This window comes from Genypterus blacodes, unplaced genomic scaffold (genome assembly GCF_046128005.1).
Source record: "Genypterus blacodes isolate CSIRO-AG114 ecotype Tasmania unplaced genomic scaffold, CSIRO-AGI_Gbla_v1 ptg000036l_1, whole genome shotgun sequence".
Taxonomy (NCBI): domain Eukaryota; kingdom Metazoa; phylum Chordata; class Actinopteri; order Ophidiiformes; family Ophidiidae; genus Genypterus; species Genypterus blacodes.
Genome location: NW_027466849.1, coordinates 2,144,991 through 2,171,411, shown reverse-complemented (window position 1 = coordinate 2,171,411; position 26,421 = coordinate 2,144,991). Strand labels below are relative to the sequence as shown.

The window sequence follows — 26,421 nt, the reverse complement described above, 5'->3', positions numbered from 1 at the left end:
ATTTTCTTGACAAGGATGTTGTGAGAAGTGATGTTGGATTTCTATGGAAGTTGCTGTGATCCTGAAATCCTCTGAGACCTTGACTCTCATGTGACCTGTAATGTGAGTGTATTGGACAAATAACAGTAAATGAATCTCAGTAAGTGTGAGTGGACTAATATCAGGAGGTTATGTTGTTGTGTTTACCTTTACAGTTGTGTTTCCATACGTTCTTACCCTCTGCTATCTTCTGCAGTAGATGATCACACTGAGTGAAGCCCAGACCTCTCTAAGGATTCTGGTGATCATATGGCTCCACTTGTGATGACCTCATCCGTGTCTAATGTGTCTTGATCAGATTCCACCTCCTGTAGGGTTGTCCCCTCGCCTTCCTGTGTGAGGTCATGGCTGAGGATTTAACCATGTTAATGAAGAGCGGGCATCTGCTTCTCCTGAGTTAACGTCCGTCCATTGATCTCCCAGAGGTGCCCTTCTCATCCTCTTCCTCCTCCTGCGATCATTTTCTCTCCTCCTCTGCTTTCCTCGTGTTAGTTGTCACAGGGAGCCCTTCCGTGGGGCCAGACAAGGAGGTCATTGTGAGCAGCGCCCCCTGGGGATTTGGCACAGCAGAGGCGGTTAGACTAACACAATCAGCTCCATCTCTGTCTGCCCGGCTGGAAACGGGGGGCAGCGTGGAAACAGGACGACACGCCAGGAGGTAGAGGTCACCGGGGCTGAAGTCAGCTTCCCCCAGAGGACGGCGCCCGGGTCACCCAGAGCTGAGAGGCTGCTGCACGCAACACCATGACCTCTGACGACCCAGCGGAGAGCCGATGATGTCAGCTGCCCAGTCAACAAGGCTGTGCAACAGAAAATGTAGTGTTTGGTGTTTAAAATGTGCTCCAAATGTATCCAGATTGGCTTCAAAGTACTAGTTACTGTGGAATCAGGATCCTTACTTACTCCACTTGACTCTGAGTTAGCGGCAGAGGCCTGCTTCATTCTTTCGCGTTTGTTCTGTCTCTATTCAGTGAGAACAGGCATGAAAACAGCTCTGAAATATGATTTGACTCTTTGTCAGCGGCTGTGAAAGAACGACGGGGTGGATTTTCTCATCCCTGCATTTAGCACAATTCAGCTCTAGGGAGTTTCTCATGCTGTTTGATTTTCCCATTGCAACCTGAATGGAATCAAAATTAATCCAATTTTAAGTGTGTGTCTGTGTGTGTGTGTGTGTGTGTGTGTCTGTGTATGGCGTAAGTCTGCACCACTCTGCACGTCTGTACTCGCTCAGTTAACATGGGCTCAGATCGAGAATCTTCCCCGATGTGGCTTTAAAGCACTGCCGTTCAAGAAGCAACTCAGTGACTCCAAAAGGCTTTGTCTCGCTACAGCTCACACACACACACATACACACACACTAGCATGTTGAACAGAACACGGTGCATTGACTGATATTATATAACATCAGGCCTGAGGAGTGAACATGTCATGGGAGGCAGTAGCTCAGTGGGTAGATCAGCTTGGGAACCGGTGGGTCGCCGGTTCGAGTCCCTGCCGAGGTGCCCCTGAGCAAGGCACCGAACCCTCAATTGCTCCCCCCTCTGCGAAGGGTTGTGTTGTAATGTAAGTCGGTTTGGATAAAAGCGTCTGCCAAATGATCGTAATGTAATGTCATCACTGTTGCCTAAACCTCTCAGCTGCAGTTTGGCTGGTGTTTTTGTTTGAGCCTCAGCTGTGTGATCACGGTTCAGAGGACGTTACCTGTGCTAAATCAGGGAGTAAGGGCTGAAAGAAGTTTGATAACTGGTTGATTATTGCAGTGATTTGAAAATACAAAAAATGTGCTGTTTTTAGCTTCTACAATGTGAGATTTTCCTGCTTTTGTTACTAGCTTTTTTTGTGATGGACATGCATGAGCTTTTCTTAACATATTAGCGATTGATGATTGGTTGATTGATCAAAAACAAATCCATATATCCACTGATGAGCAGATTGTTGGGGTTCCATTATAGACCTACTTCAAAACGTATCAATCAGACTAACTAAGCCTCCACTGTACTCTATCTTTATTCTGCTGGGGAAATGCGATCATGTTCAGTGTTGAGTATTTGTTTCATTAGCCAGGTGGTCACAGCTGGTAGCCATGACGATGGAGGCCCAGCTGGCATCCTGCATGGCAAAATGCAGCACGTCATGCACCAGCGCACCATAATGGAACCAAAACGGTTTTAAAAATTACTCATCAAATTACCTTAATGACATTCCCTTTGCTCTTTGCACCTCTTCTGTGCTTTGCTGCAGCACTTCTGTGCACACTGAGTGAGCTCCTGTTTTGTTCTTGCTGGCCTCATCATTTGTGGGTGTGTCTAATCAGATGTGTGGTGATGGGGGTAAATTGAAATGCACGACATTGACGTTGATGCAAACGTGTTCTATAGAAACGACAGGAATAAAACAAAGGAAGCATAAGATGTTTCCTTTAGATTAGAACCAAAAAATGAGTCTCATCTACGTCTGATCCCCCACCTGTCCCATTGCTTTTGTGTCTGCATGCGTGAGTGTGTGTGTTTCTACCCCTGGCGGGTCCATATGTCTCTTAGCCACACCCCCTTCCACCTCTGCCAGCTCAGAGCAGAACAGCCAGGCGGTGGGACGATCCAAACCCCCTCTTCTTCCCCACCCATCACCCCCAATCCTCCTCACCAGTCTCCCTGAACCAAAGGGTTGGGGGGTCCCCGAAAACAAAAGGCCCCTCCACACTCAGGGTCACTCCCTCATTGTCCCCGACACACTGAGGTTTATCTGGACCCTTGCAGGACTGTGAAAGGAGCCTTGCTCGGCCCATTCAGCGCGGCGGCGCTTAATGAGCTTGTTGAAGGCTTGTAGTGAAGCGATGAAACACGAGCGCTAAACGCTGAGTCACTAAATCAGCGTTGCTTAGAGCCATCGGACTGCTGGCTGCTGGGAGATTTCCTCCGTTTTGTAGCAGCAATCCCTCCGTGTACACTGATGATGAGAAACTACAGGTGGAGAGGTTGGAATATCTGTGTGTATTTGAAGTACCGATGCAATAACTAAGACTTTTCAACACAAATTCATTGTCTCGCCGAGCTGAACAATATTGGATGAAATTGGCCCTAAATATGAAATGGCCAATCTCCAATGTTATTGCGCAAATCGCCCTTTAATCAATCAGTGTGGGCGGCACTGTGACCTCATCCCCCTTGGATTTCTTTCGAAGTTTGTTGCTTCTCACCATACTGGAACTTACATGGGACCACTGCCATTTTGGTTCACTTCAGGTCATAATTGTCATAAGGAAGGACACAAGGCAACATAGGAAACGATAGAAACACTGCAAATAGTGTAATTGTGCAACATAGACGGCAAAACACAACACAACAGTGAAGCAGTCGGCTATTTGATGAAACATATCATAAAACATCATAAAAAAGTAAAGACGTAAAGAAGTGAAGTACAGCAAAAAGATCAAAAACCTGGATTAAGCAAGAGCACAAAAAGTCTCTAGCCTGCGTGTTAATCGTCTTAATTGTTCACATCACAAAGTGCAAACAGACACAGAGTGAAAGCGTTTGTGTTGCTGGCTGTGAGTTTCGTCACAATGTTGTAGCGTTTGGCAGCTGAGAAGCAAAACAGATTTATTCGAGTGAAAATGTCACAGATCATTACTTCTGGCTGTGTGTGCGTGGCTCCAGTGTTTTTATTGTTGCACAAGTGTATTTTTTTGCGCAGACTCCTGGAAGTGATCAGGCATCCCCCCGCTGTGGGAACTCTCTGTAAATCTTGGGCCTTACCCAAAAATTCAAATGCGCCTTGTAATTTGTGGCCGGTGGTGGGGCGTGTGTGTGCGCGCTCAAACCGAGGGTATCCTGTGCTGCGGACTCCTCGCACACACACACACATGCATACTTGCGCACATGCTAAGGCCGCTGCACACACGGTGCCGCTGCAGTGTGTTGTGGGTGATGTGCTGATCAGAGAGCGGCCTGCTGCGTCTGTGGTCGCGGAAAATCAAACATGGCTTTTTTTAACAGAAAGCAGAGGGGCCGCTTAAAGAAATAATAAATAGAAAACTGATGGTTAGTGTTGAGTTTTGGTGGTTTGGCCTCTTGAGCTCTGTGCTTCCCCCGATATTTAGTCTGTATATGTTATCAAGCGTGTGCTGATAGTCCCCTTTTCTTTTTTCCCAGTCTTTTTTGCAGTTTAGAGTGTCGGGGGAGGGGAAGCTGCAAGGTGAAGAGGTCTGTCCTCTTCTCTTTCACTCTCCTCCCCATATGACCAATGGGCTATTGAAGAGCAATAGCACAATGTGTTGCCGTGGGCGTCTGTGGAGGGGGAGGTATGGAGGAGAAGGGGGGTTCCTCCTCCTCCTCCTCCTCCTCTTCTATCTGTGCACTTGGTTTGGCCGGTTGTCACAGTGGTAGCTCAGGCCGTGGAGCTCTCTTCTCTTTTGCCTTTTGCCTCCTGCATTTACATACCCCCCCTCCTCCTGTAGTGCTCAGAGTGGGTGGAGAGAAGTTGGAGGTGCTGAGCTTTACCCTCCTTCCAGCTCACACAGACCTGCTGGGGCTCGAGTGAGCAGCAGCAGCAGCAGCAGTCACTCCATCATTCTCTCACGTGGATCCACACATGGTGCACTGACTCAAACCTGCAACCTCCTGCTTTTGGATTTTTCTCTCTCTGTGTGATTTCCCCACCTGAAGATCTTCAGCTGGAACATCACAGCCCTCTTTGGTCCAGTCTCGGTTCGACCGGCCTCGGATGGCTTGGGTACAGTTCCGGCGTTCCTCCTCCACGTGAGGCAGGTGTCTGTGAGGAGGGAAGCGGCAGGACGCCGGCTCACCATGAGTGTGATGCTGTGTCGCTGGGAACAGAACAACTTCAGCATGAAACTGGTAGGAGGAAAGACCAAACAACAGCCGGCCTTATCAATACACAGTGTTAGAGTTTTGTTTTGCCGCTGTCCTGCCTTTAGTTCCTCATGTTGCCGCTCCAGGATGTGTCTGACTCAGATTTTTGTGTTTACTCGTCTCATCAGCCTGAGCTGTGGTGTCAGATTACAGGCGCACAACGGATTAGTGGCTGTAGTTTCAGTATCGGTCAGAGGAAGTGCTGAAGGTGTGCATCCTGCCGTGCATCCCGGTTGTCACCTGACAGCGGCCTCACTTTGATCTTTACGTTGAAAGTCAAAGGACTTTCTTTGCACGCGACATGTTTATGTATGTGTATATTTTGCAGTCGTCCGCTTGTAAGAATGAATGGACACGACCGCATTGTTGCTTCACTGTTTGCTCAGTGCAGGTGGTAAATATTCAACGGGATCTGGGACACACTGATAAAGTCCAGGCTCCGGTCGCTTGCAGGGAGGCTGCGCAGTGTGAACAAGATCCTAATAACACTGATGTGTGTGATAAAATCAGGACGAGGCAAATTTAATAAAAGTAATTTTCTATAATGAGCACCAACAACACTCTCTCTCTCTCTCTCTCTCTCCCTCTCTCTCTCTATCTCTATCCCTCTCTCTTTCGCTCCGTGTCTCTCTTTCCCCCTCTCACTCGCCCTATCTCGATCTGCTGGTGAACCCGCAGAGGAAGGGGAGATGGAAGTAGAGGAGGTTATTACTCGAGTCTAGAGATGAGCCGATAAGGCGGGCAGTTTAATTACGCGCCGCAGCCTACACACACCGCGGCCGACGGGAGACTGAGGGCCACAGGGGTCAGCAGCAGTGTGTGTGTGTGTGTGTGTGTGTGTGTGTGTGTGTGTGTGTGTGTGTGTGTGTGTGTGTGTGTGTGTGTGTGTGCGCGCGTGTGTGTGTGTGTGCGTGCGTGTGTGTGTGTGTGTGTGCGTGTGCATGACAAAGGGATTACACGCATGCACACTTGAACTCATACACACACTTCCAGAAATTAAAATGACCTTCTTTTTTATTATGAAGTGTAGTCAATGTCCATCATCCACTCTATCCTAATACAGCTCTATTGATTATTTGATCGCTGTGACCTTTTGTCAACATAATATTGGATGTGCTGCACAGATCACAATGCATGATTTATATGTTTAATTTGACACAAAGGCAGCACAAGCAGAGCGGATAGAGATAAAGAATGGAACCTTAATTAATGACAGTTAAGGTGTGTTGTGTTGTGTTGTGTATCTCTGTGAGTGAACTGATTGAGGTTTGTGTGTTAAACAAGTGGCATAACACACACACACACACACACAGGAAAACAGAGACAGCTTTATACATAAACACAAATGTGAATTTGCTTGTGACTTTGCCTTACTTGTCTTCTTAAGAGACGCCTGGGCTTTTTTCAGTCTGTGTGCACAGTGGTGCTGGAGCAAGGACCAGTCAAAGTTGATCATTTTGTTTTGTGACATTAAAGGCAAAGGTCCAGTGTATAGAAATAATATGGAAATCTGGAACATGTAATATGTCTCCATTTAAAGGTGCATTTTGATAGTTTGAGTTTGGGTTTTTAAGTATTTAATGTGTTGAATTCAGTTTAAGGTAGCACCGATTGAAGCCTCTGGTTGTCAGAGAGAAAACATTGCACCACCAGAGGTCATTGTTCAATGTTTGGGAACGCCGTTCCAGTTGAGTTTAACATATTTGACTTTATTTGGGCAGAAATACAGTGGGATCGTCACAGCAGGGACACAGGAATCCTGCAGGGGACATTGTTTCTTTCACTACGTCTGATTCTGTCTCATACAGTAATGATATAAAGCTAAACCTGCTGGGGTAACGCTTGCTGTGTGATCACACCTGCCTGCATCACATTGTCTTTATTGAAAATCAAAGGGCAGGCATTAGAGATTTATCTCTGTTGTTGTCATATTCTGGATGGGAATGTGAACTCTGTGATCACAGTAATCACAGTAAACGGTCCACACAGCCATGAATCAAACAATACAGTTGTTGCATTCGTCAAAATGATTGCTTCCACTTTTTTCAAAGCTTGTTTATTTCTAACTTTGATGTTTTATCGTCACGACAGGCGTGCAAGTGCATCTGTTCAAACATAACTCTATAATTCCTGTTGGATTCATTTAAGATCTGCAGCAAACAAGATGAAAACCGTCTTAATCGTCTAATTCAAGGTTTTCAAAAGCACATAAATACATGTGCACACACCGGGCTGCCTTAATGCTCCACATCTATGTGAGATCAACAGAGAGCATGTGGTCCAATTTGTTTACCGTGCACTCACTATGGCCTCCATGTCTCACAAAGCCACATGTCTTTCATGTGCCAAAGAGAGAGCAAGCAGAGGCATGAGGACTCATTTAGACTTGGCCTGTTTCAGCTTTCCGCGGTCTAAAGCCACTTGAGAGGGCTGAGTGTGTGTGTATGTGTGAGTGAGTGAGTGAGTGAGTGAGTGTGTGCAGCAAAGAGCCGAGGCAGGGAGAGAGGCTGCTGAGAGGAGCCGGCAGACCTCAGCCGGGGTGGTGGAGGGGCAGAGAAGAAGCCATGGGGGTGAGCGGCCGATGCTGATGAGTTTGGAGAGTCGCTTAGATGGCGGGCGGAGGAGACGGAGCAAAACAGCGGTCGCAGCAGCTGGCCGAGCGGACTGCCACCATCACTCCCCGTCACCCCTGTGTGGACCGTGATGCTGCATCACACAGGCTGGGACATGGACGTCTCACAAGCCTTCTGTCTGTGTCCAGTTACCTGCTGTGCGCCTGCCCAAGTTTTCATTCCGCTGTCAGCGAGAAGGTGACGAATCCGTGATGAGTGGATAAGTGTCCTCCTGAACAGCTTCTCGTCGCTCCCTCTCCTCTCCTGGTCCTTCTGTTAGATCACTGAGCGAGCCACTGTGTCCATCGCTCCATCCATCATTCTCCCACAAGCCATCTGCCAGACGCTCCGGCCCGGGTCATCGGCTGTGTGTGCTGCCACATGTCTGCCTCAGCTTGCAGCAGCATGAATAGCTGCTGAGTCTTAATCAATGAGCCTCAGAATGGTGAGAGAGCAGGAGGGGGTCACTAACAAGAGTGTGTGTTCAGATATGTCCAAGTTGTGTGTTTGTAACCTGGTACACATTTGGAGCAGGAATTTGGGGAAGGCCGAAGCAGAATTCGGGTGGATAATGATTCATATTTTTATTAAGGATTCTTCAATTTTTTGCTCCCGATCAGTTCCAAGGCACGCACATTGAGCAAGGCACTTACTTCCCCACAGTGTCAAGTTGCAGTGAAGCCTCTCAGAGGCCTGTAGAGGAAGTTTGTGTTTCATTCTGGGCAGCTGTTCTGTGTGAATTAGTGCAGAACTGAAGGATATGGGAGCAGAGAAGTGCTGGAAAAGAGACTGCAGAAGAAGCAAAAGACCTCCCTGGAGTTTAAGGAATAACCATCGTCCAGTTTTTAGTTTTTTTGAGGAAGTACAACCCACAGAGGGAGTCATCAGACCTCCCATGAGAAATGATGTGTGAGTGTTTGGAATCGGACACTGACGGACGCTAAATGGAGCGAGAGTCATGTTAGTAGTAGGAGCTCTGTTTACCTCTGGTCAAGCCATTTGTCAAATCTGCACCATCTGTCCTGTCCACAGGGGGCAACAGTGAGCTTTGAGGCACAGCAGGGGGTCCTGAGCTAGATCACTCATGATCAATGTTCCCTCTAAGCTGCGCGCGTGCGCAATCGCGCACTACTCGCACATTCTCAGCGCACAAGAAAATTTATGCTGCGCATAAAATAGAATTCATAAACTTTACATAAACTGTAAATGAATTAGACCAATAACCATCTGTACCATTTTGCAATGTAACTCAGTGAGTGACAGGTGTCACTTATGCTACGCGACGATCGCGGACGCCCCCCCCTCGTTGACGATCGCGGACAGCAAAACAATCTGGTGTGAAATTAGCACTTCTGCTTTTCGCTGTTTGGTGTTTGTTTGTATCCTGTATCCTGGGTACAAGAATCCTTGTATTCTGAGCTGATGTAGTAATTTGAGACCTTGGCGTGAGTTCAGGATTGACATTTGATATTTTATGCAAACGTAGTGAAAACACTCATCTGCCGCCGCCCTACTCAGGGTCAATTCCTTTGATTCTTGTTTTAAATTCTCGCTGTCGTCTCTTGAGGTGTTTGAGGAAATGTGAAGTTTTTCTAAACCGACAGCAGACAACAGAAAGATTTTGGAATGATTTCAGAAACTGTTGACGGAGGCGATCATGAATATAAATGAGAAGGAGAATGTAGTGGAGGAAGAGGAGAACTCAACCTGCAACTCTGTCCTGTTGGAAGCTGGGAGCATTTATAGAGAAGAGCTTCGACAGAGGCAGGTAAACTGTTGAATCAATGAACGTCATCTTACCATCAGGACCTGGAGCCATCACACCTCATAAACCCCTCTGTATCTGTCAGACGTAAGCCAGGGAAGAGGCCGCTGCTTCTCTCCTTGAAGTTCAAAGGTTGATTTCCTTTGAAAAGCAGAAGAAAGCCCTGTTATCAGAGCCTCAGCGCTGGGTTGAGAACATTACATTACCTCCAGGAGAACCAGAGCTGCTGAGGCCCGGCTCGCTCTGAAAGCCTGTCGTGAGAGATAGCGCTTCATGGCAGCTTTGGTCCTGCTGGGTTCTCTTTATTGTTCGTGCTCACAGATTAGTTCATAATGGCGTTATAAGTGCTGTGCTTTTTAGGTTGCTAACTGAACCCTGGAAGTAATAACGCTAATAGTCCTCAAGATATCAGCGTAAATGTTCTGGAAAGGCCCGAGCCGCCCATGTGCCGCATGTGAGAACTGTGCCTCAATGCACAGAGCGGAGGTGTGCAAATGTTCATGCTTTCGCTTCAACGGAAATACTAAATGATCTTACAGAGGGAGAGAAACTTCACAAGCCAACCACACACATACACACACACGCAGATGAAGCGGACAAACAGTCCAAAGTCAATAGAACTTCTCATTGAATGTGGCTTTTATATACCATCAAATACTTGGAGTTATGTCATTTAAAAAAAAGGAGTTTTTGCCGTGGGTGTGTAGGTCTAGGTTATGAAACAGTTTAACTTACAGGATAAGTTAAAAAATGTGCTGTTATCCATCTGGGGGGTAAACAGTGACGATGCTGCAGGTCTGAGACATGGACACATGGACGCCACTGCAGTATTTGCTCAGTGAGTCAGATTGTCGCTTACATGTCAGTGTCTGGCAAACAACAACAACAGAGATGAGAGAGTGTGACACTTCCATCCCTCCCCAGAACACACAAACACACACACTTTACACAAAGCACATCTGTTAGCCCCTCCCACCAGCCTGTGTCATGATGGTTCGTGACCTTTGGCACAATCACGCCATCCAGTCAGCACACAAAACTTACTTTTCACCGCAGTAAGTCCCCTTCAAAACAAAGGACAGCGGCAGTGTGACGCTGTGGCAGTGTGACGCCCTGGCTGCCCTCAGCCTGTCCCTGGCCTGGGTGCTGCGTCACACCCTCATGCCCTTCTGTAGGCATCACACACTGGCAGGGTGACTCAGCAAACCGTGGGGGTGCTGCCTTGTCCAGCATATACTGTTTGTGTGTGTGTGTGTGTTTGTGTGAATGAGTGACTCGAGACTGCCCGCTGCTGCTGCTGCCTGCAGAGGGGAAAGTCAATGCTTACTGTAGGTTTACCAGAAGTTTGAAGTATAAAAAGTAAGTAAGTGAGTAAGAACATTTAGAACAAGAACAGTCACATTTGGAAATAAAGTTCAATGTTTTGAGAAACAAGTGGAAATGTTAGGAGGAAGTGTTTGTTTGTTTGTTGTGCCCTTATCAGCTCCTTTAACAGATGTGTGGTTGCATCATCATCATCATCGTAGTTGCAGTAGTTTAGTTGCTATTTAAGAATCCCAATGTACAACTTATTTCACTTTAACATTCAATATTAAGTACAGTTGTTATCCTAAGAATAGAGATCTTTAACATCAGAAGCTTCATGACTTTTACTTGAGTATTTTTTGGATCGGTGGATTCTCCTCATTACAATCTTTTTTGGCTGAGATGTCATTAATGTACGGCTTTGAATTACTTAATCAACCACTGACTTTTACTCAAGTACTGTTTGTAGTATTGTTTGTTGGTAGTATTTTTTTGAGGTCCTGGTACATTACTTTAGTATTTCAAATCGGGCAAACCGTGTCTGTATTATGCTTTTATTTTACAGCTGCAGTTCATAGTTATTTTAACATTCTACATTGAATACCCTCAGAAAATATGACTGTTCTCATGTAAATCTTCTATCTAGTAAAAATGTCAACTTTTGCTCAAGCAGCCTCAGTGTGATGACACAATGATCTGTAGACATTCTGTTAAGAGTCTTGGGATGCATTCAGTTTGGCAAACTTTGATTTTCCATTCTTAAGACAAAGTGGGAACATTTCTGAAGTCTGAACTTTGCAACAGGATTGGTTAAGACCTGGGCGCTTTGATTTCCAAAGCTTTGTGGCGAGGTGCAGCCTGGGCTGGAGCTGGAGTGTGTCACGTGCCTGTGAATTCACACAGCATTGTTGCTTGTTGACAAGTCCTTGTGTATGACTCAGTTCAAATGAAATGTCACACTGATGTTCCGTTTCACAGGCTTAGCCCACTGTTCCTATTTGCATATGTTAGAGGCAGGGAGGGGGGTCTACTGTAATGATCATAGGACAATGCTGAAATTTCAAGTCATAGGATATAGACCATGTTTTGGTTCAGGTAAGAGAGAAATTCCCAAATCAAACAGAGTGAAGAGCTTGACAGGCTACTTTTGACAGCTTCCATATGGCCCTGAAACCATGAATGAGTCAGTGTCATGTTGCACTCTGTGGTGATGGGAATGTCCCCGTCACCAACACCAATTAACAGCTCCTAAAAAGAGACCCCATTCCCACGAGGAGAGGGTCGGAATCACTGTGAATATACGGGAATGGGTCCAAAGAGGGATTTTCCCTGTGAACAGTGATCTGTTGAATGTGGTGCATCACTGCACTGCACCGCTATTGGAAACCACAATGATAATCAGGTCAGGTAGGGTTCCCATTCTGTTGCCATGGGTCCCGAATGGATACAAGCACCCTCGGTTGCTGTCTGTAGTGCTTTTGAGTGGCACGTGAGATGGGACACATCCAGAAGATTGAAGTGCATGAAAAATGCAGGCGTCCTTTGAGAGCTTTGAGTCCTCTGCTGCTGCCTGTGTTCTCTCTCTGTTTCAGTCTGTTTGGGTGGACAGCATGGGTTTTTCAGGGGTTTGTTTCCGATTGGTTCATACACGTTCGTCCTTTGAAGACCTTTACCGATGGTAACGATGGGTTTTTAGTGATTATAGTTAGATTATTAAAGTTATAAGTTTGGCACATGAGACCTGGATTCCTGCCGAGTTCATCAGCGTGGACCTGAGTGATGGATCGCACTCAGATCAGATCAACAAGATGATTGGTTCTCAGACATTTTTAGGCAATCAAAATTTGTACAGGATGTATCGTGGCCCAGCAGCCATTTTTCAAATGTAATGCTGGTTCAGACCAAAATAGGTTCTGGTTCCTTGTGTGGGAAAACAAGGGAAGTACCTGAGCACCTTAAAGAGTAGTGTATCTTTCCAAGGAAAATGTTGCGACTTGCCCACTTCCCTCTCCGCTTCCTCTCTCACCCTGCTCGTACCCCTCGCTCGCCCTCGGGTCTTTTGACCCCGCTGTGCTTCCCAGCTCTGTGACTGACAGCTACCCATTTCACCTGGTTTTTAATTACGCTCTAACCCCTCAATTTACCTGCCCGAAACTGCTTCAAAGGAAACGTATACACTCACGTACACACACACACACACACCAGGTCCTAAGTACTACACTTCCTTTTCTCTGTGACTAGCGGAGTGTGTGAAATGAAAGGATAGACCCTAATCCCGTTGTTTACTGGCTGTTTTAGCACCATGCGTCACTCAGACGCTTTTTATCCATTTTATAACCACGCGTTTGTGTTTGGACTCACGATCTGTGTGATTCATGACAACTCTCTGTGGTTTGCCATCACAAACCTTGTGCTTGTGTGAGGATGCATGCGTGTGTGTGTGTGTGTGTTTGCATGTGCCTTTGAAGTGCTCACACCTGTTGTAAGCCATCATGAGAGCATGATTCATATGATGAGTAGCACGCCAGAAAGGCCCCGGGTCTGTTTACCCAGAAAACACAAAGAAACAGGGGTCATAACCATGTCACACACAGCCCAGCCAGCAGTTATATATCTGCATCACGGCGCCGCAAAACGCTAGGCACTCATTCACTCCTAATACGAGCACTTGGTTTTCACACAAAGGAGGTTGAAATTCAGGTTTCCACTAAGGTATTGTCTCGTCTGTGTCGTCTAATTCAGCACGGTCACAAAAGTTTCTGTGTTCCGTGTGAAGGAGCGAGTGAGATGCCGAGGGAGAGATGCCTTTTTTTTTAGCTTGAGTGTGTCGCAAATGTTTCACATCCCTCTTGGGAAGCTGCTCTAAAGTTACACTTGTCAAACAGTTTCTTTGCAGTTTGCAGACAAGCCTAATGATGTTGTAAATCAACCTGGATCCATGAGGTATCAGTTTCTCCAAAATAAATCCTTTTTTGGCAAACGTTAGCTGTGGAGTTCGAGGAATGGCCATGTTTGTCCGTCAGTTCATCTAGGTGCAATACTTAATTGTGTGTGTGTGTGTGTGTGTGTGTGTGTGTGTGTGTGGATGAGTAAAACTGGGTTTGGCATTCAGTTTTTGATGTAAGCATGATGTCACCTGTGTTTAGCTTTGCTGCTGCAGTGTCTGCTGAGTCTGATTGTCCTGGATCTGCTCGCTATAAAGTTCATGTTCATGCCTAAGTCATCTCCGTGACAACGACTTCACAACACATTTGTACAAAAAGCTCTTTTGATGTAAAATGTTTCTCTTTTTAACGTTTGATTGCGTTTTGGTTTTGTTTGTTGTCCTGCACTTCTAGCCTATATCTATTAGTTGATGCAATATATTGGATTTCCCTAAACTTTGCATTGAATGATCACGCTCCTGAGTGTGAGAGAGAGAGAATCCAAACTACAGTATTTGAATCACTTTACAAGTAAGATTGCCATCTATACACGACAGCAAGTATCTGGGTATTGGAAAAGCATACAAGCATGTGTTCAGTGATCTCATATCCTGCTTTATCTGAATAATATTCTCTGCAACTCCTCTTCAACCTTTAAATGGCATTTTTAAGTCTCGCCAGAAACAGAAATTCGCTTGTCCTGACATTTGTAGGTGAGAGAAGAAGGCAGTAAAACAGAGAGAGAGAGGGAGTAAGAGAGAGAGTTTGGCAACTAATTATGAAGGAAGCTATTCAGATTATTCAGATGCTTGCTCTGCCCCCTCCTCCCCACCCTCCAGGCAGTGAAGGGCCTTTTCTGTCCCCAGAGAGTGATGTCAGCGCGGCCCATTGAAAACAGCCGCCGTGCGCGCCAAGATGAATGCCCTGGCTGAGCACAATGGCCCCAATTTGAATACCACGCGGATATGTGCCAGATCGGTGCCCCAACAAAAGAAAGAGGGCTACTCCGGTCTCATTCAACCATGTTGTTATTTTATTAGAGTCATAAATTTGTTTCAACTATTTATACCTTTTGTAGTTTTCAAGTGTTTATGGAGTTTAAATCGTGCGGCTGACCTGCCGGGTTTTTGCCCCACGTCGGACTGGATTTAATTTTTTGCTGCTTGGCAACTGAACACGGTGGGTTTTTGTCTATGTGTTTGACCACAGATCTACACGGACTGGGCCAACCACTACCTTGCCAAGTCAGGACACAAGCGTCTGATCAAGGACCTGCAAACAGACGTCACAGACGGAGTGCTTCTGGCTGAGATCATACAGGTCGTAGGTAAGGAAAACATTTCAAATTCAGTTGAAAACAATATGCTCAACTTGCTCTGATTATGTGGCTGCTGGAAGAAGCATTTGTTTTGTGCTTAGAAAGTTCTGACACTGGTTCACTTAATGCTGTTGCTCACATGCAGATGAGGTTTTGGAAATAGGATCATAATTGTAATGATATTTGCCAGTATAATTCAAGGAACAGGCTGTTTTGCAGGATTGAATGATTAATGTTAAGTAATTTGTCATGTCTTAACCGGTTTTTAAGCAATTAGTTCTTCATAACAGTTGTTAATATGGATTCTGAATGTAATTACTTAATTATCACTTTTAACAGAGGAACATTTTTCTACTGAACAATGTTTGCCATTTTGTTTGTGAATAATTTGATATCTCAAGCTTCTTATATATTACAATTAAACCAATAGTTTAGTTAAACAAGCCCATAACTAAAGCGCACATTTCAATATTTGTCCTTCAATCATTTACAACAAGGCAGTTACACATATTCTATGTTTGAATGAGTCATTTATGATTCGTGTCCCGTCACAGCTGGTCTCATTAATAAGGTCTCTAGACACTGCTGTGTGAAGACAGATAGGCTTTCAGGCAATAAAGGGAGCAGTCTAATTGCTGGATTGACCAATGCCCATTTGAGAGTTTTGAGTCATAACTTCATCCTATGAAGAGTGTCTCGTCCCTCGTCTGCACGTTTATCCTCATCATTTGTGCCTCAGTCAGTCGGACTCCAGGCTGAAGCAGGCTGGTGCAGCAGCTGACCAGTGACTCAGCTCACTCACTGCCTCTCTGTTGTCAGTTCTTCTTCCATGCTGCTGACCCAGATTTCGTACTTTGTACTGTATTTGCATCCTGCACCCAGAATGGCCTCACTGTTCTCGCTCATCAGTCTCTATTTTGAGGGTTTCCTGGGGGGTTAGACCGGTCTTGTGGGCATCATTTTTTTTAACCCTGTATGCTGAATTTATTTCTAAATAAACAAGTGAGAGGATTCACTGTCACAAGGGCTGTAGTCACAAAATGCCCTATTTATTATAAGCTTATTGACTAAACATAAGGTTAAAGGTTAATGGTTGTTATGGTGTGTTGCTGCGTGGTTTGTAAGTGTTTGTTGCTACTTGGTTACTAGGATGCTTTTAAATGGTTGCTAGTGTGTATCAAGAGGTGGATTTCAAAATTGTATTGTTTAGGTTTTCCTAGCTGGTTGTAGATGGTTGCCATGGAGATTATTTGTGGATTGTAACATTGATTTGATTGTTGGGTTCATGCTTTACTTAATCATTTTCACAATAAATAGAACAGATTCTCTGCCAAAATAGAAGACTTCTCAGTTTGTGTCCTGATTGAATCTATCATACGTCAGAGGATGAAGAATAATGATTTTGAGAGTAACTTTATTCAAACATGGTATTTACAGCCAATGACACCTTTGGTACCTAGCTTTGCCCCTATGGAGCTTTCAGACATGCTGTATCAGACTGAGCACGCTCCTTGATCCTGGGCGTTTTGTCTTCATATAGCCTCTCTGACAGCTGACAATTGCTGCTCTATTATCACATCATAACAACACTAACATATCAGCAGAGTCCTACATTCACCTGTTCTGTCCTGCCTCCGTGTCTGCTGCGCCCTGTTCACTGAGGAAACATCACACCAGACAATCGCCGGTGAAACTGGAGCAGGCCGGTGCTGTCGTACAAAACAGCCATACCGGGACAAAGGCCTGACCGGATGTGGCAGCTCGTTGGTTGTTTGGATGGCTTACATTCAAGGACAGGATCTTAGCAGAGGGCAAACCTTCACCTGTTTAATGGTGCGGTGTCAATTCAGAGCATCACCAAGTTCTCATTAACATCTTTGGCTAGGAAAAAGGTTCCCCACCCCTGCACTAGACAAAAAGCGGGGCATTTTCTTGTGGGTCAGATGGTATGTGGGTCCTGAGGTGGAGCTGCTCTGTGGGCCCCACTGAGCCTCCTGATGCAGGCGGCCATACTGTTGGCACAGTTGTCAGCTGTGAGATGACGACCCTGTCTCAGCTGCTGTGGGTTGGGCCTCTAAACGGATGGGGGGAAACCCTGAGAGCACACACAAACATATACACACACACACATGCTCACACCACCAGCTCACACACCCCCCTTTGAAATGAAGCAGAGGAGCACTCCCATGCCGGTCGGGCCCCCAACGGCCCCATTCCCATTTGCTGTAACTAGATAGGGTTTCATGTCTCAGTAGGAGGGAGGAGTGTTTGGTCACAGCTACCAGCATGAACACCTCTGCTCTCCTCACTCAGCCTTCAAACTGTCTGGCACACAGGCAGCAGCCATCACTGGAAATGAGATAGAGGATTACATTAGAAACACACCTGAAAAGGCTTTTCCCCTTTTCTTCTCTATTATCTCTCATTTTCTGTTTCTGCCTCCTCTTCCTCTGTTTTTTTAGCCAATGAGAAGATCGGCGATATCAATGGCTGCCCCAAGAGCCGTACTCAGATGGTAAGTGACCTTTCCCGTTTATTTTGGGTGATTGTTGTGAATTTGGCGTGGTGTTTGATGTCCTATCGTACCGCTGCATGTGGCCTTCACTCAATCACAACACTGAGGACTGCGGTGCAAAAGTCACTGGGGAATTGCAGTCGATAGGTATGGTTAGTCCATTTATTTTTACTTTAGTGGATGGTGCGGTCTGCCGTCTGTAAAACCTTTGGCTCAGGCCAGCAGTTGGCGCTCACTTGAAAGCATCACAGACTGGGGTTTTGGGCTTGGAGTGGCACCAATTTTGCCTCATCTTGTTACACTAAAGTGGTCGGCATTCCTCCCATCTCCAGAAGGGGAAGCAGGCGAGGAGAAGCTTTGCAGCCAGTTTACATCATTTCACAAGTACAGTACGGAACAATTTTCTTCACAATTTCTTTTTACAATTCCAATTGGGTTAAGTGGAATTTCCCTCCAAAAGCTGCCAGTGTGATTTTAGCCCTTTCAGAATGTGGTCTCCTCTGTGGGAAGTAAGCTGACGGCCCATAGACAGGGGTGCCCTCCGCTGAATGTGGGGGGTCGTAAATTGGGCCAGTGTGCCAGCTGAGGGGGCTATTTCTGGCCACCAGCCAGACTGCTGAAGTCTCTCGCAGCATCGAAGGGCGAGAAAGACAGAGATGCACGCACACACACACACACACACACACACACACACACACACACACACACACACACACACGCAGTGAAGAGCACTAAAGAGGAGGAGGCACAGCTGATCCCTCCACCCTGCAAACAAACCTATCCACTTATATCTCTATTGCTATGAAAACATTCCACTGCTCAAACACATTTCTTCTTCTTCTTCTTCTCTTTCTAATTTAAACCTGATCGTAACTGGCTCTCACTATAAATCCAAGCCTGAGCTCAGAAACAGCAGTCAAGTCCATCTAAATGCTTTGAGTTACAAATTGAAATTGTGGAAAACCTCGCTGGGTGATTTTTGATTTCACTGAATCAGCACAATCATTCTTGCAAACATCCATTGATCCCCATCAGGAGCTGTTGTTGTTTCCATTCCGGGCTTTTAACTTCTCAGACACACTCCTCACATTTGATTGTGTAGGTACATGTATCTTTTTACAGTATAAACACCATGACAACCTCACACACACTGGACGATCCTCTGGCCCTCTGTCCTTTCCCATTAGGACACAAACACACAAACACACACACACACACACACACACACTCCAGTTGTGTGTAAATGAGCGTTTTGTGCTGTTTTTTGGGCTCCCTTGCTCTCTGGCTTTGTTCTGCTGTTATGAACATCCTGTGCTTGTCACTGTTCCGCCCTGCAGTTGTGCTCCTTGGCAAAACACTGCAGCTCTCTATAGAGATGAGACGATTAAGGAGACAAATCAAGTGGTCAAGACAATTTATTCTCATTTTTCACCAACTAAATTGTTGGATATTTGGGGGTTTGTGCGTGTGTGTGTGTGTGTTTGTGTGTTGTTGCTTGTCATTCTACAAATTCAACACATATTTTTTATGCTCTACGTTTAAGCAAAGAGATATGATTTATTAGGCATTGTTTTTATTTTGTTTTCAAGAGCCAGTTGTGCTTTGAAGGTGTGTGTGTGTGTGTGTGTTGGAGGGCACATCTGAGATATTTTTGGATGGCTGCATTCAATCCCAGTAGGTTTGTCTGCTTTAAAACTAAAAAAATGCGAAGCACTCAATCGGTGCTTAGGGCAGGTGCAAGCACAGTCATTATGTAAATGTCTGCTTTGTGTGTTGTAGATCTGTCAAAACAAACACACATATGTACACACACACACACACACAAACGCAGGCACGCGAGAGTTCAGCTGACGGGTGTGGAGGAGCATAAGAGCCCTCTATTACTGCTGCACTTGATTTCATCGGTGTGGAAACGGCTTTCAAACCCCTGAAGCTTTGAAAGCTGCTGCCAATTACCGCCACTTAACTTAACCCCGGCCTATAAACGTATAAACATGGAATTAAGCGATCGCCTGAATAAACTGCCGCTCACGTTAGCTGGTGGGAGTGTGTGGCTGTTTTTACAACTGTCACACCCTCGTTAAACAGACCTACGTCGTCACGTCGTAATGTTGTTCTCAGCCTCTCAGCCGGGCTCCGTCTGTGTGGCTCGGGCCTGGGGGGAGGTGGAGGGGGGGGGGTGTTGATTTGACACGGGGCTGTTAAAACCACACACGACACGGTGCCACACACACACGCAAATACAAACAAACGTGTCTCCTCCAAGCGTGGCGTGGCGTGTTAAACTTGCACTATGAGAGAATCCAAACACACTGCATTATTTATGTACTTTCTATATGTTGTGTATACGGCGTCTGGATGCTCGCCAACCAGCCTGTACATGAAAATCTGCCTCAGTTTACAAATAACGTTAAACTACACACAACAGTGACATATAAGAAGCAGATTAAGCTACGGTACTTTTGCGTGGATGATAAATACAACATCTTTTCATTTCTTACTGAAGACAGGATTGTGAGAGGAGTGTTGATTTCTGTGTGTGTGTGTGTGTGTGTGTGTGCGTGTGTGTGTGTGTCAGCTCACCAGATATGTGCTACATCCTGAAATACATGAAAGAATGCTTTGCTGACACGTTTGTGGATTGTTATAAATTAATTGGCTGCTGTTTATTTTGTGCCTCATCAATTCCGTTGTGAACAACGACGCCTGTTAGCATCAGTTCTAACGTAGTAATGGAGTTCCGTGTGATGTAGCAGCTGTTGCAGCCCCGGAGCTCAAACTTTTACTGTCAAGCAAGGATCAGAAATAGATCAAATCTCTCTGTAAGTCACACCAACACTGATCCAGCTGAACAGAGGCTATAATTGGCCCTGATATCATAGCAGATTCAGACTATATATACACATGTGCACTCCTCTATGTGCCACACTGCTCTTATTATTGTCTATATTTATTATCATTTATCCATAGCAGTGGTTTAGAGCTGTGTTTGTTCTCTACTGCAGCCAGAGAGAGAGAGAGAGAGAGAGAGAGAGAGAGAGAGAGAGAGAGACAGAAACCAGCTCTAATAAGCATGACCAGGTGTGTAATGGCTCTGATGAAAGACAAGACTGAAGGACTCACTGTCAACCTTCAAGGAATGTTACATGTAAATGTGGATACAGCACGCAGTGTGTGTGTGTGTGTGTGTGTGTTATGTCTGTGTTTATTAAGCTTGGCTGACAAAAGGCCTTTTCTTCATCATTCTACCCATGTTTCACCTTCACAGCACTGCCACTCAACACAAAGGCTTTAGCTTGTCAAAACACACTGAGTGCGCACACACGCACAAAAGCACACACGCACACACACACACACACACACACACACACACAGTCTCTCTTTGTAGTTTTACTCAGTCAGTGAATTTGATTCATGCAGAGCACTCAGCTGATATTTAAGTTTCACGGAACCAGGACTAAGCCCATCACAATGTTCATGTAAGTCATGATTCAGAGAATCAGAGAGAGAGAGAGAGAGAGAGAGAGAAAGAGAGAGAGAAAAAAGAGAATTCCCCCATGTCAGTCAGGGCTGCAGTGATCACATGATGGCCTGAAAAGTAACAAACAATCACACTCACTGCTGCTAAGCAACCAGTTTCTTTATACCAACAACTATCTCAGCCTAAACCTTTATTGGCGCTGGTGTGAGTTTGTCCTTCACATCCTGACAGAGTCACAAAATAAACAGGAGGAAGACAAACTAACAGAGCGACTGACAGTCTAACGCAATCCAGAGCAGCCGAGATGCAATAAATCATAATATTCACACGTGTGAGACTGTAGAGAGGAGTTCACTTCACTTGGAGGGAACTGTAAGGGCTTATTTTAGGAAATGTTGATGATGATGTTTTAATGGAGTATTTCTGCAGTGATCGTAATGTCATAATGTGGATAATAGAACAGTAATGAGCTGAACAATGAGCCAAAAGAAGTGGACAACCCCATAGGTCCTGAGCTGCCCTGAAAGCTTTGTTTTGATTGGTCCTTCACTTCTGTCACACGTTTGCTTTGACATGTAGTCCAGATGTGTAGTCACCAGATCAGAGACAATAGCTCAAAAACCTGTTCTCAGTGTGCACGGCAGTAGTGCAGCACTTCGACCTTGAAGGATACATACTGATGACTGACATACAGTATATGTGTGTGTGTAAGTAAGTGATGCTTCTTGTGCAGTGAAAAGCAGCACTTTCTTGTGCTGCTGTAACCTCTGACCTCAGAATGCCCCAGAATGACTGAAGTCGTCACAGTGCTGTAGGTGAGCTGGTAGCTTCTATCTAAAGTCACACCCAGAGAGAGAGAAAGAGAGAGAGAGAGAGACATAAACACACCTTGTTGCAATCATATGGCATGACCAAATTCCTACAAGAGCCAAAAGTCAAATGACAGAGAGCTTTAAGCGATAGTGCTCGTGTCTACATGCTGATGCCTCTCAACATATCAGGCTGACATTGTTAACCCCCTGCAAGCTAAAATCATTATGTATTATATCATCATGAGTTGTATTCACTTCAGTTTTGACATCCACACGACTGGCTTAGATCATTGAGTTCATATCATAGCGTTGCCCAATTTGGCCACTAAGAGGCACTATGGGGAGTTTTCAGCTGTGACTTTTAGATTTAGATCGTCTTTTCTTTGCTTGATATTACCGTCTCTGCTGGCTGGAAATAGAACCTTGAAAGTGTGTATGCTCCCTGTTGTCACTGATCAGCTGTTTTGGCCTTCAGATTTGTCAGAGGTGAGCAAGAATTCCACCTTTACACTCTTTACATTGTGCTGCATGTGCATGTTTAGTCCAGGTTCCATCACTGTGTCGACCAGCTATTGGTATCAGTATCAGCATTCACAGTATCAGTCAAAGTCTTCAGACGTTTCACACTCTGGCTCACACATACACACCCTCCCTCCCTGTTTCTATCTCACACACACACACACACACACACACACACACTCACACACACCACAATAGCAGCTCTGTGATGGGAGGAAGTGTTTGTTTAGTGGGCTGTTGCCTGGTCGGCCCAGTGCTGCCGGAGCAGAGTGTGAGGCGACGGCCGGCCTGGGCAGAGGCATGAGGGCAGAGAGTCATTAGGAGAGCGTCACACACCAGGCAGGTAGGAGCTTATCACACGCACACACACATTCCACAGCAAACACACCACCGTTGGTGTCAGAGGGGATTTGGTGCTAGTGTGTTGGTGTGTTGGTGTGTCTGTCTCTTGGCTTGTTTGGAGGTACATTCTAATATAGAGCTTTATTCATTCAAGGGTCGATTGATTAATTCTGAGCCGAGGTGGATGCACACTGTTGCATTTATTCAAGGTCAGGGGTTCCAGAACTACACAGCTCTGTGGCACATTGGCTATGTCAGGGATGGAAATCATCTGTTTTCATGGCGATTTTTGACCTAACTGACCCAAATCTGGGGCTCTTAACTGATCAGAATAATAACTTGATTGATCTAAACAGCAGAACAATGACAAATCAAGCAGCACAGACTCAGACTGCAGAGATGTTTTTATGAAGTCAAATAGAACTGAAAGATGAGAAACACACTGGGATATCTGTTTCCGCCTGAAGTGCATGTATTGATGTATGATTGGTTGATAACTTTTCTCCACTGTCTGCCGCGAGACACAGAGAGACATTTTTTCCCAGGAATGAGCAAATTGAGGTCATGATCGGAGCCAGAAAACACGTATTGTCAATGTTGTAAATGGAAACTGCCCACGTTTCATCATTGTCACGCACCCGACCCACCAGCTTCACCCCCCTGGCATTCAGGCCACACCAAATATCAGAAGAATTAAGGACTTAAGGACTTAAATGGGAGCTGCAAAAAAGAAATCCATTGGCACACACAGTGGAGGAGTTTTCGTGCTCGGCCCAGAATCGATCAATCGACTGAATTGAATTGACACAAAGAAACATTAGCACATGAGTTACCACATGATTTCATCCCCACAGATCACGTGGAACTCTACATTGGCATTGTTATGTGCACATATGCACAGCTGACAGCAGTTCCCATATTGTTGCTGCTGACTTTCTGTGCTCATGTCCCTAAAGGTTTTAAATAGCGAGATGTTTCAGTATTGGTGCCCCCCGCTGGGAGAGGCCAGGCTGGGGTGCATCTCAGCGGGAGCAGCCTGGCATTTCTGTTGGGTTTTTTCTTATGAAGATATTTTCTGCACGCTGCTGCTATTTAAGCTTGAACTGTAGCAGGGAATTTGGGGCAGTAGGGGAGGGGTTTGATCCCTGCCATGCTATTTAGGCTGTGCTTATTTCAGTCAGGTTAAAGGAGTTTATTTTTAAGGTGGTATTCAGGGATTGTGTTTCTGCTGGATCACCTCGAAGGACAACATATGTCAGCCGCTCTTAACAGCTGGCCAGAGGGGTCAGAGGTCACAGAAATGACAGCAGGGGAAGCACTGCTGTGTCGACTCAATCAGCGGCGAAGCCTTCACGTGGCGACACGGACCAGGCGAGCACTTTGTTCGAAGAGTTTAAGGGAGTAATATTTTGGCACTGTGGGCAATGAACTGTGCGTGATGTGATTAGTAATACTCTGATCAGTCCATGTAATCAATATAACAAGAGCGGCAAAGTAGATGGATGGAGCAAAGATTGGGTGTTGTTAGTTAGTAAGAACCCTGATGGATGAGTTAGTTGCGTGTAAACTACAGTGAGGTAGTAATATAGTCCCAGTTTATAGTAACCGTAATGTGGTTAGTATTAATACTATGATGGATATACATTGTGGCGTTTAGGTAGCAATGATGTAATCTAGTGGATGAGTATTTATCTGGTAGCAGGAGGAAGCAGTTCAAATCTGAACAGTAAAAGGAAATAAACAGTTGTAATCCATTTGTTGTCTGAGGTAATCTATAGTTTGATTTGACTGAAATGGGCTGTAATTTAATTCTTTAATTTAGCATTTACTGAGCCAGATGTAGATGAGTCTTTCCCTCACAGTGGGCTGCTTCCTCGCCGTGGGAGGAGCTGTAGGTCAGGCTATATTTAGTTGCTGCGTATTAAGCGTAATCATGTCATTAATCTTTAGTGAGCGAAACCCTCCCGCTCGCAGCCCACACACTCCCCCCCATGCAAAGGATGCGGCTCATATGTGTTTTAGTTTAGAAAACACTTTGACTATCACCACTCCACATCTGTGCTGCTCTGGCTCTATCATCATATCTGAGCCGCAGTGGTACTTTCTAAAAATGGGTTCGTTAGAGTAAAGTTGCCAGATTGGCCTCGGCCTGTGATGAATCTGTGTCCACGTGTAGTAAATTTCACACTAAAGAAGATTTAACGCCTCTTTAATTCCTTTTGAACACTGTGAATTGGCTTTTAAATCTACATTTGAAGTCAATACTTCAGCTCGGAGTAAACTTCATAGCTCTACAAGCAGGTATGAAATATAAGAGAGCAGCTGCTGCGGCATGTTTATGTCTTTGTGTGCTAACTGCTGCGTTTTCTACAGTTGGTAAACTTTGATCACGCTGTCATTTATCCACCATGATGCTGCTTGATGACTGACTTTATGTGGTTTACTTTGTGATTACATGGGCAGCCAGCAGAGCCACTATATAATGGGTCACATGGGCACTAAACAAAGCCAGTCTGCCTATCAAATCCTCTCACAGCTCTGCACAGTCTACTCGGGTTGCCAAGGCTGCTGTCATAGCAACTGAGTCGGTATAGGTGGCACGTTTCGCTGCTGCGTTACCAGCGAATGCCTGCCCGGTTTGAATCCTGTTTTGGCGATGTCACATTTGCCAGTGATGTGTGTAAACTGCTCTGCACTACACTAAATACATCCAATTACAACAGGACAACACGCCTCACTGCTTTGTCTGAGCCACTAAGACCAGTTAATCATGTACTGGGCATTAAAAGGTATAACTGACATTCCTACTCTTGTGAATGTGCAGCACTTCCTGTCTTAAACTTTGACAGGACAGTCAAATTTACAATATCCGTCCAAGGAGAAGTGTGTGTTGATCTAGATCACCACACACTACACAAATATGCAAATTTACAAATGGAAATGTGCAGGCAGTGCCTTACAGCTGTGTGTGTGTGTCTCTCTCTCTCTCTCTCTCTCTCTGTCTCTCTCTCACTGTCTCTCTCTCTCTCTCTCTCTCTCTCTCTCTCTCTCTCTCTCTCTCTCTCTTTAGATTGAGAACATTGATGCCTGCCTCAGTTTCCTGGCAGCTAAAGGAGTCAACATCCAGGGCCTGTCTGCAGAGGGTGAGATGGACAGACACCCGCTTCTTCTCTTTTTAGAACAGGCAAAACGGCACTGAATTGACTTCAACTGGAAAGTTTAGTTTCTGGCGGGACATTGTAATGACGGATTTTAATGGGGGAACTAATGTTAACTGAAATAATTGAACTTGATAATTAAGTGAATTAAAGGGCTATTATAATGCAGAACATTAGGTCAGTGGAGGACAGATTGACAACTCTGAGATCCTCCTCTTCTTCACCTTGTCTGCTTTTCCGCTCTAACCTTCCACCCTCTCCCTCCCTCTGACCCTCAGAGATCCGAAATGGCAATCTGAAAGCCATCCTCGGCCTCTTCTTCAGCTTGTCCCGCTACAAACAGCAGCAGCAGCAGCAGCAGGCCCACCACCGGCTGAACCCCCAGTCCGCTGCTCCGCCGCCCTCTGCCCAGCACCAGAGCACACACCCCCCGCTGAGCCAGCAGAGCAGCGCCCCAGCCCAGCTCAGCCACTCCACGCATGGGACTTCCACCCTCACAGCACAAGCCCAGAAAGCAGCACAGGCCGAGATGCAGTCCAGGTAGGGTTCAGACTCTGGGACGTGGATCAAGTGTTACGGTTCATCACTGGCAAGCTCGGAGCATAAACTTGGAAGTATTTGCTGAAGTTCTGAAGAGCAGTTACCGTCAGAATTTTCCACTGTTCTAAACCATCACATCTGTCTGTCTTGTTCACACATTCTGCCATTTTAACTCTCTCTCCCTCTCTCTTTCTTCTTCCATGTTTCCCTTTTCTTG

General features: G+C 45.6%; 1 protein-coding gene across 1 annotated transcript in view; it reads left to right on the top strand.

Annotated features, from left to right (window-relative positions):
• The first annotated feature begins 4,703 nt into the window (after positions 1 to 4,703).
• nav2a (neuron navigator 2a) overlaps positions 4,704 to 26,421 on the top strand; it is a 76,318-nt gene continuing 54,600 nt past the window's right edge. Inside the window, exons 1-5 of the mRNA XM_076147010.1 lie at positions 4,704 to 4,898; positions 14,729 to 14,846; positions 17,300 to 17,352; positions 25,577 to 25,649; positions 25,943 to 26,204. Of these exons, the coding sequence (XP_076003125.1) occupies positions 4,848 to 4,898; positions 14,729 to 14,846; positions 17,300 to 17,352; positions 25,577 to 25,649; positions 25,943 to 26,204 (557 nt within the window). The 5' untranslated portion in view covers positions 4,704 to 4,847. The remainder of the gene's footprint in view (positions 4,899 to 14,728; positions 14,847 to 17,299; positions 17,353 to 25,576; positions 25,650 to 25,942; positions 26,205 to 26,421) is intronic.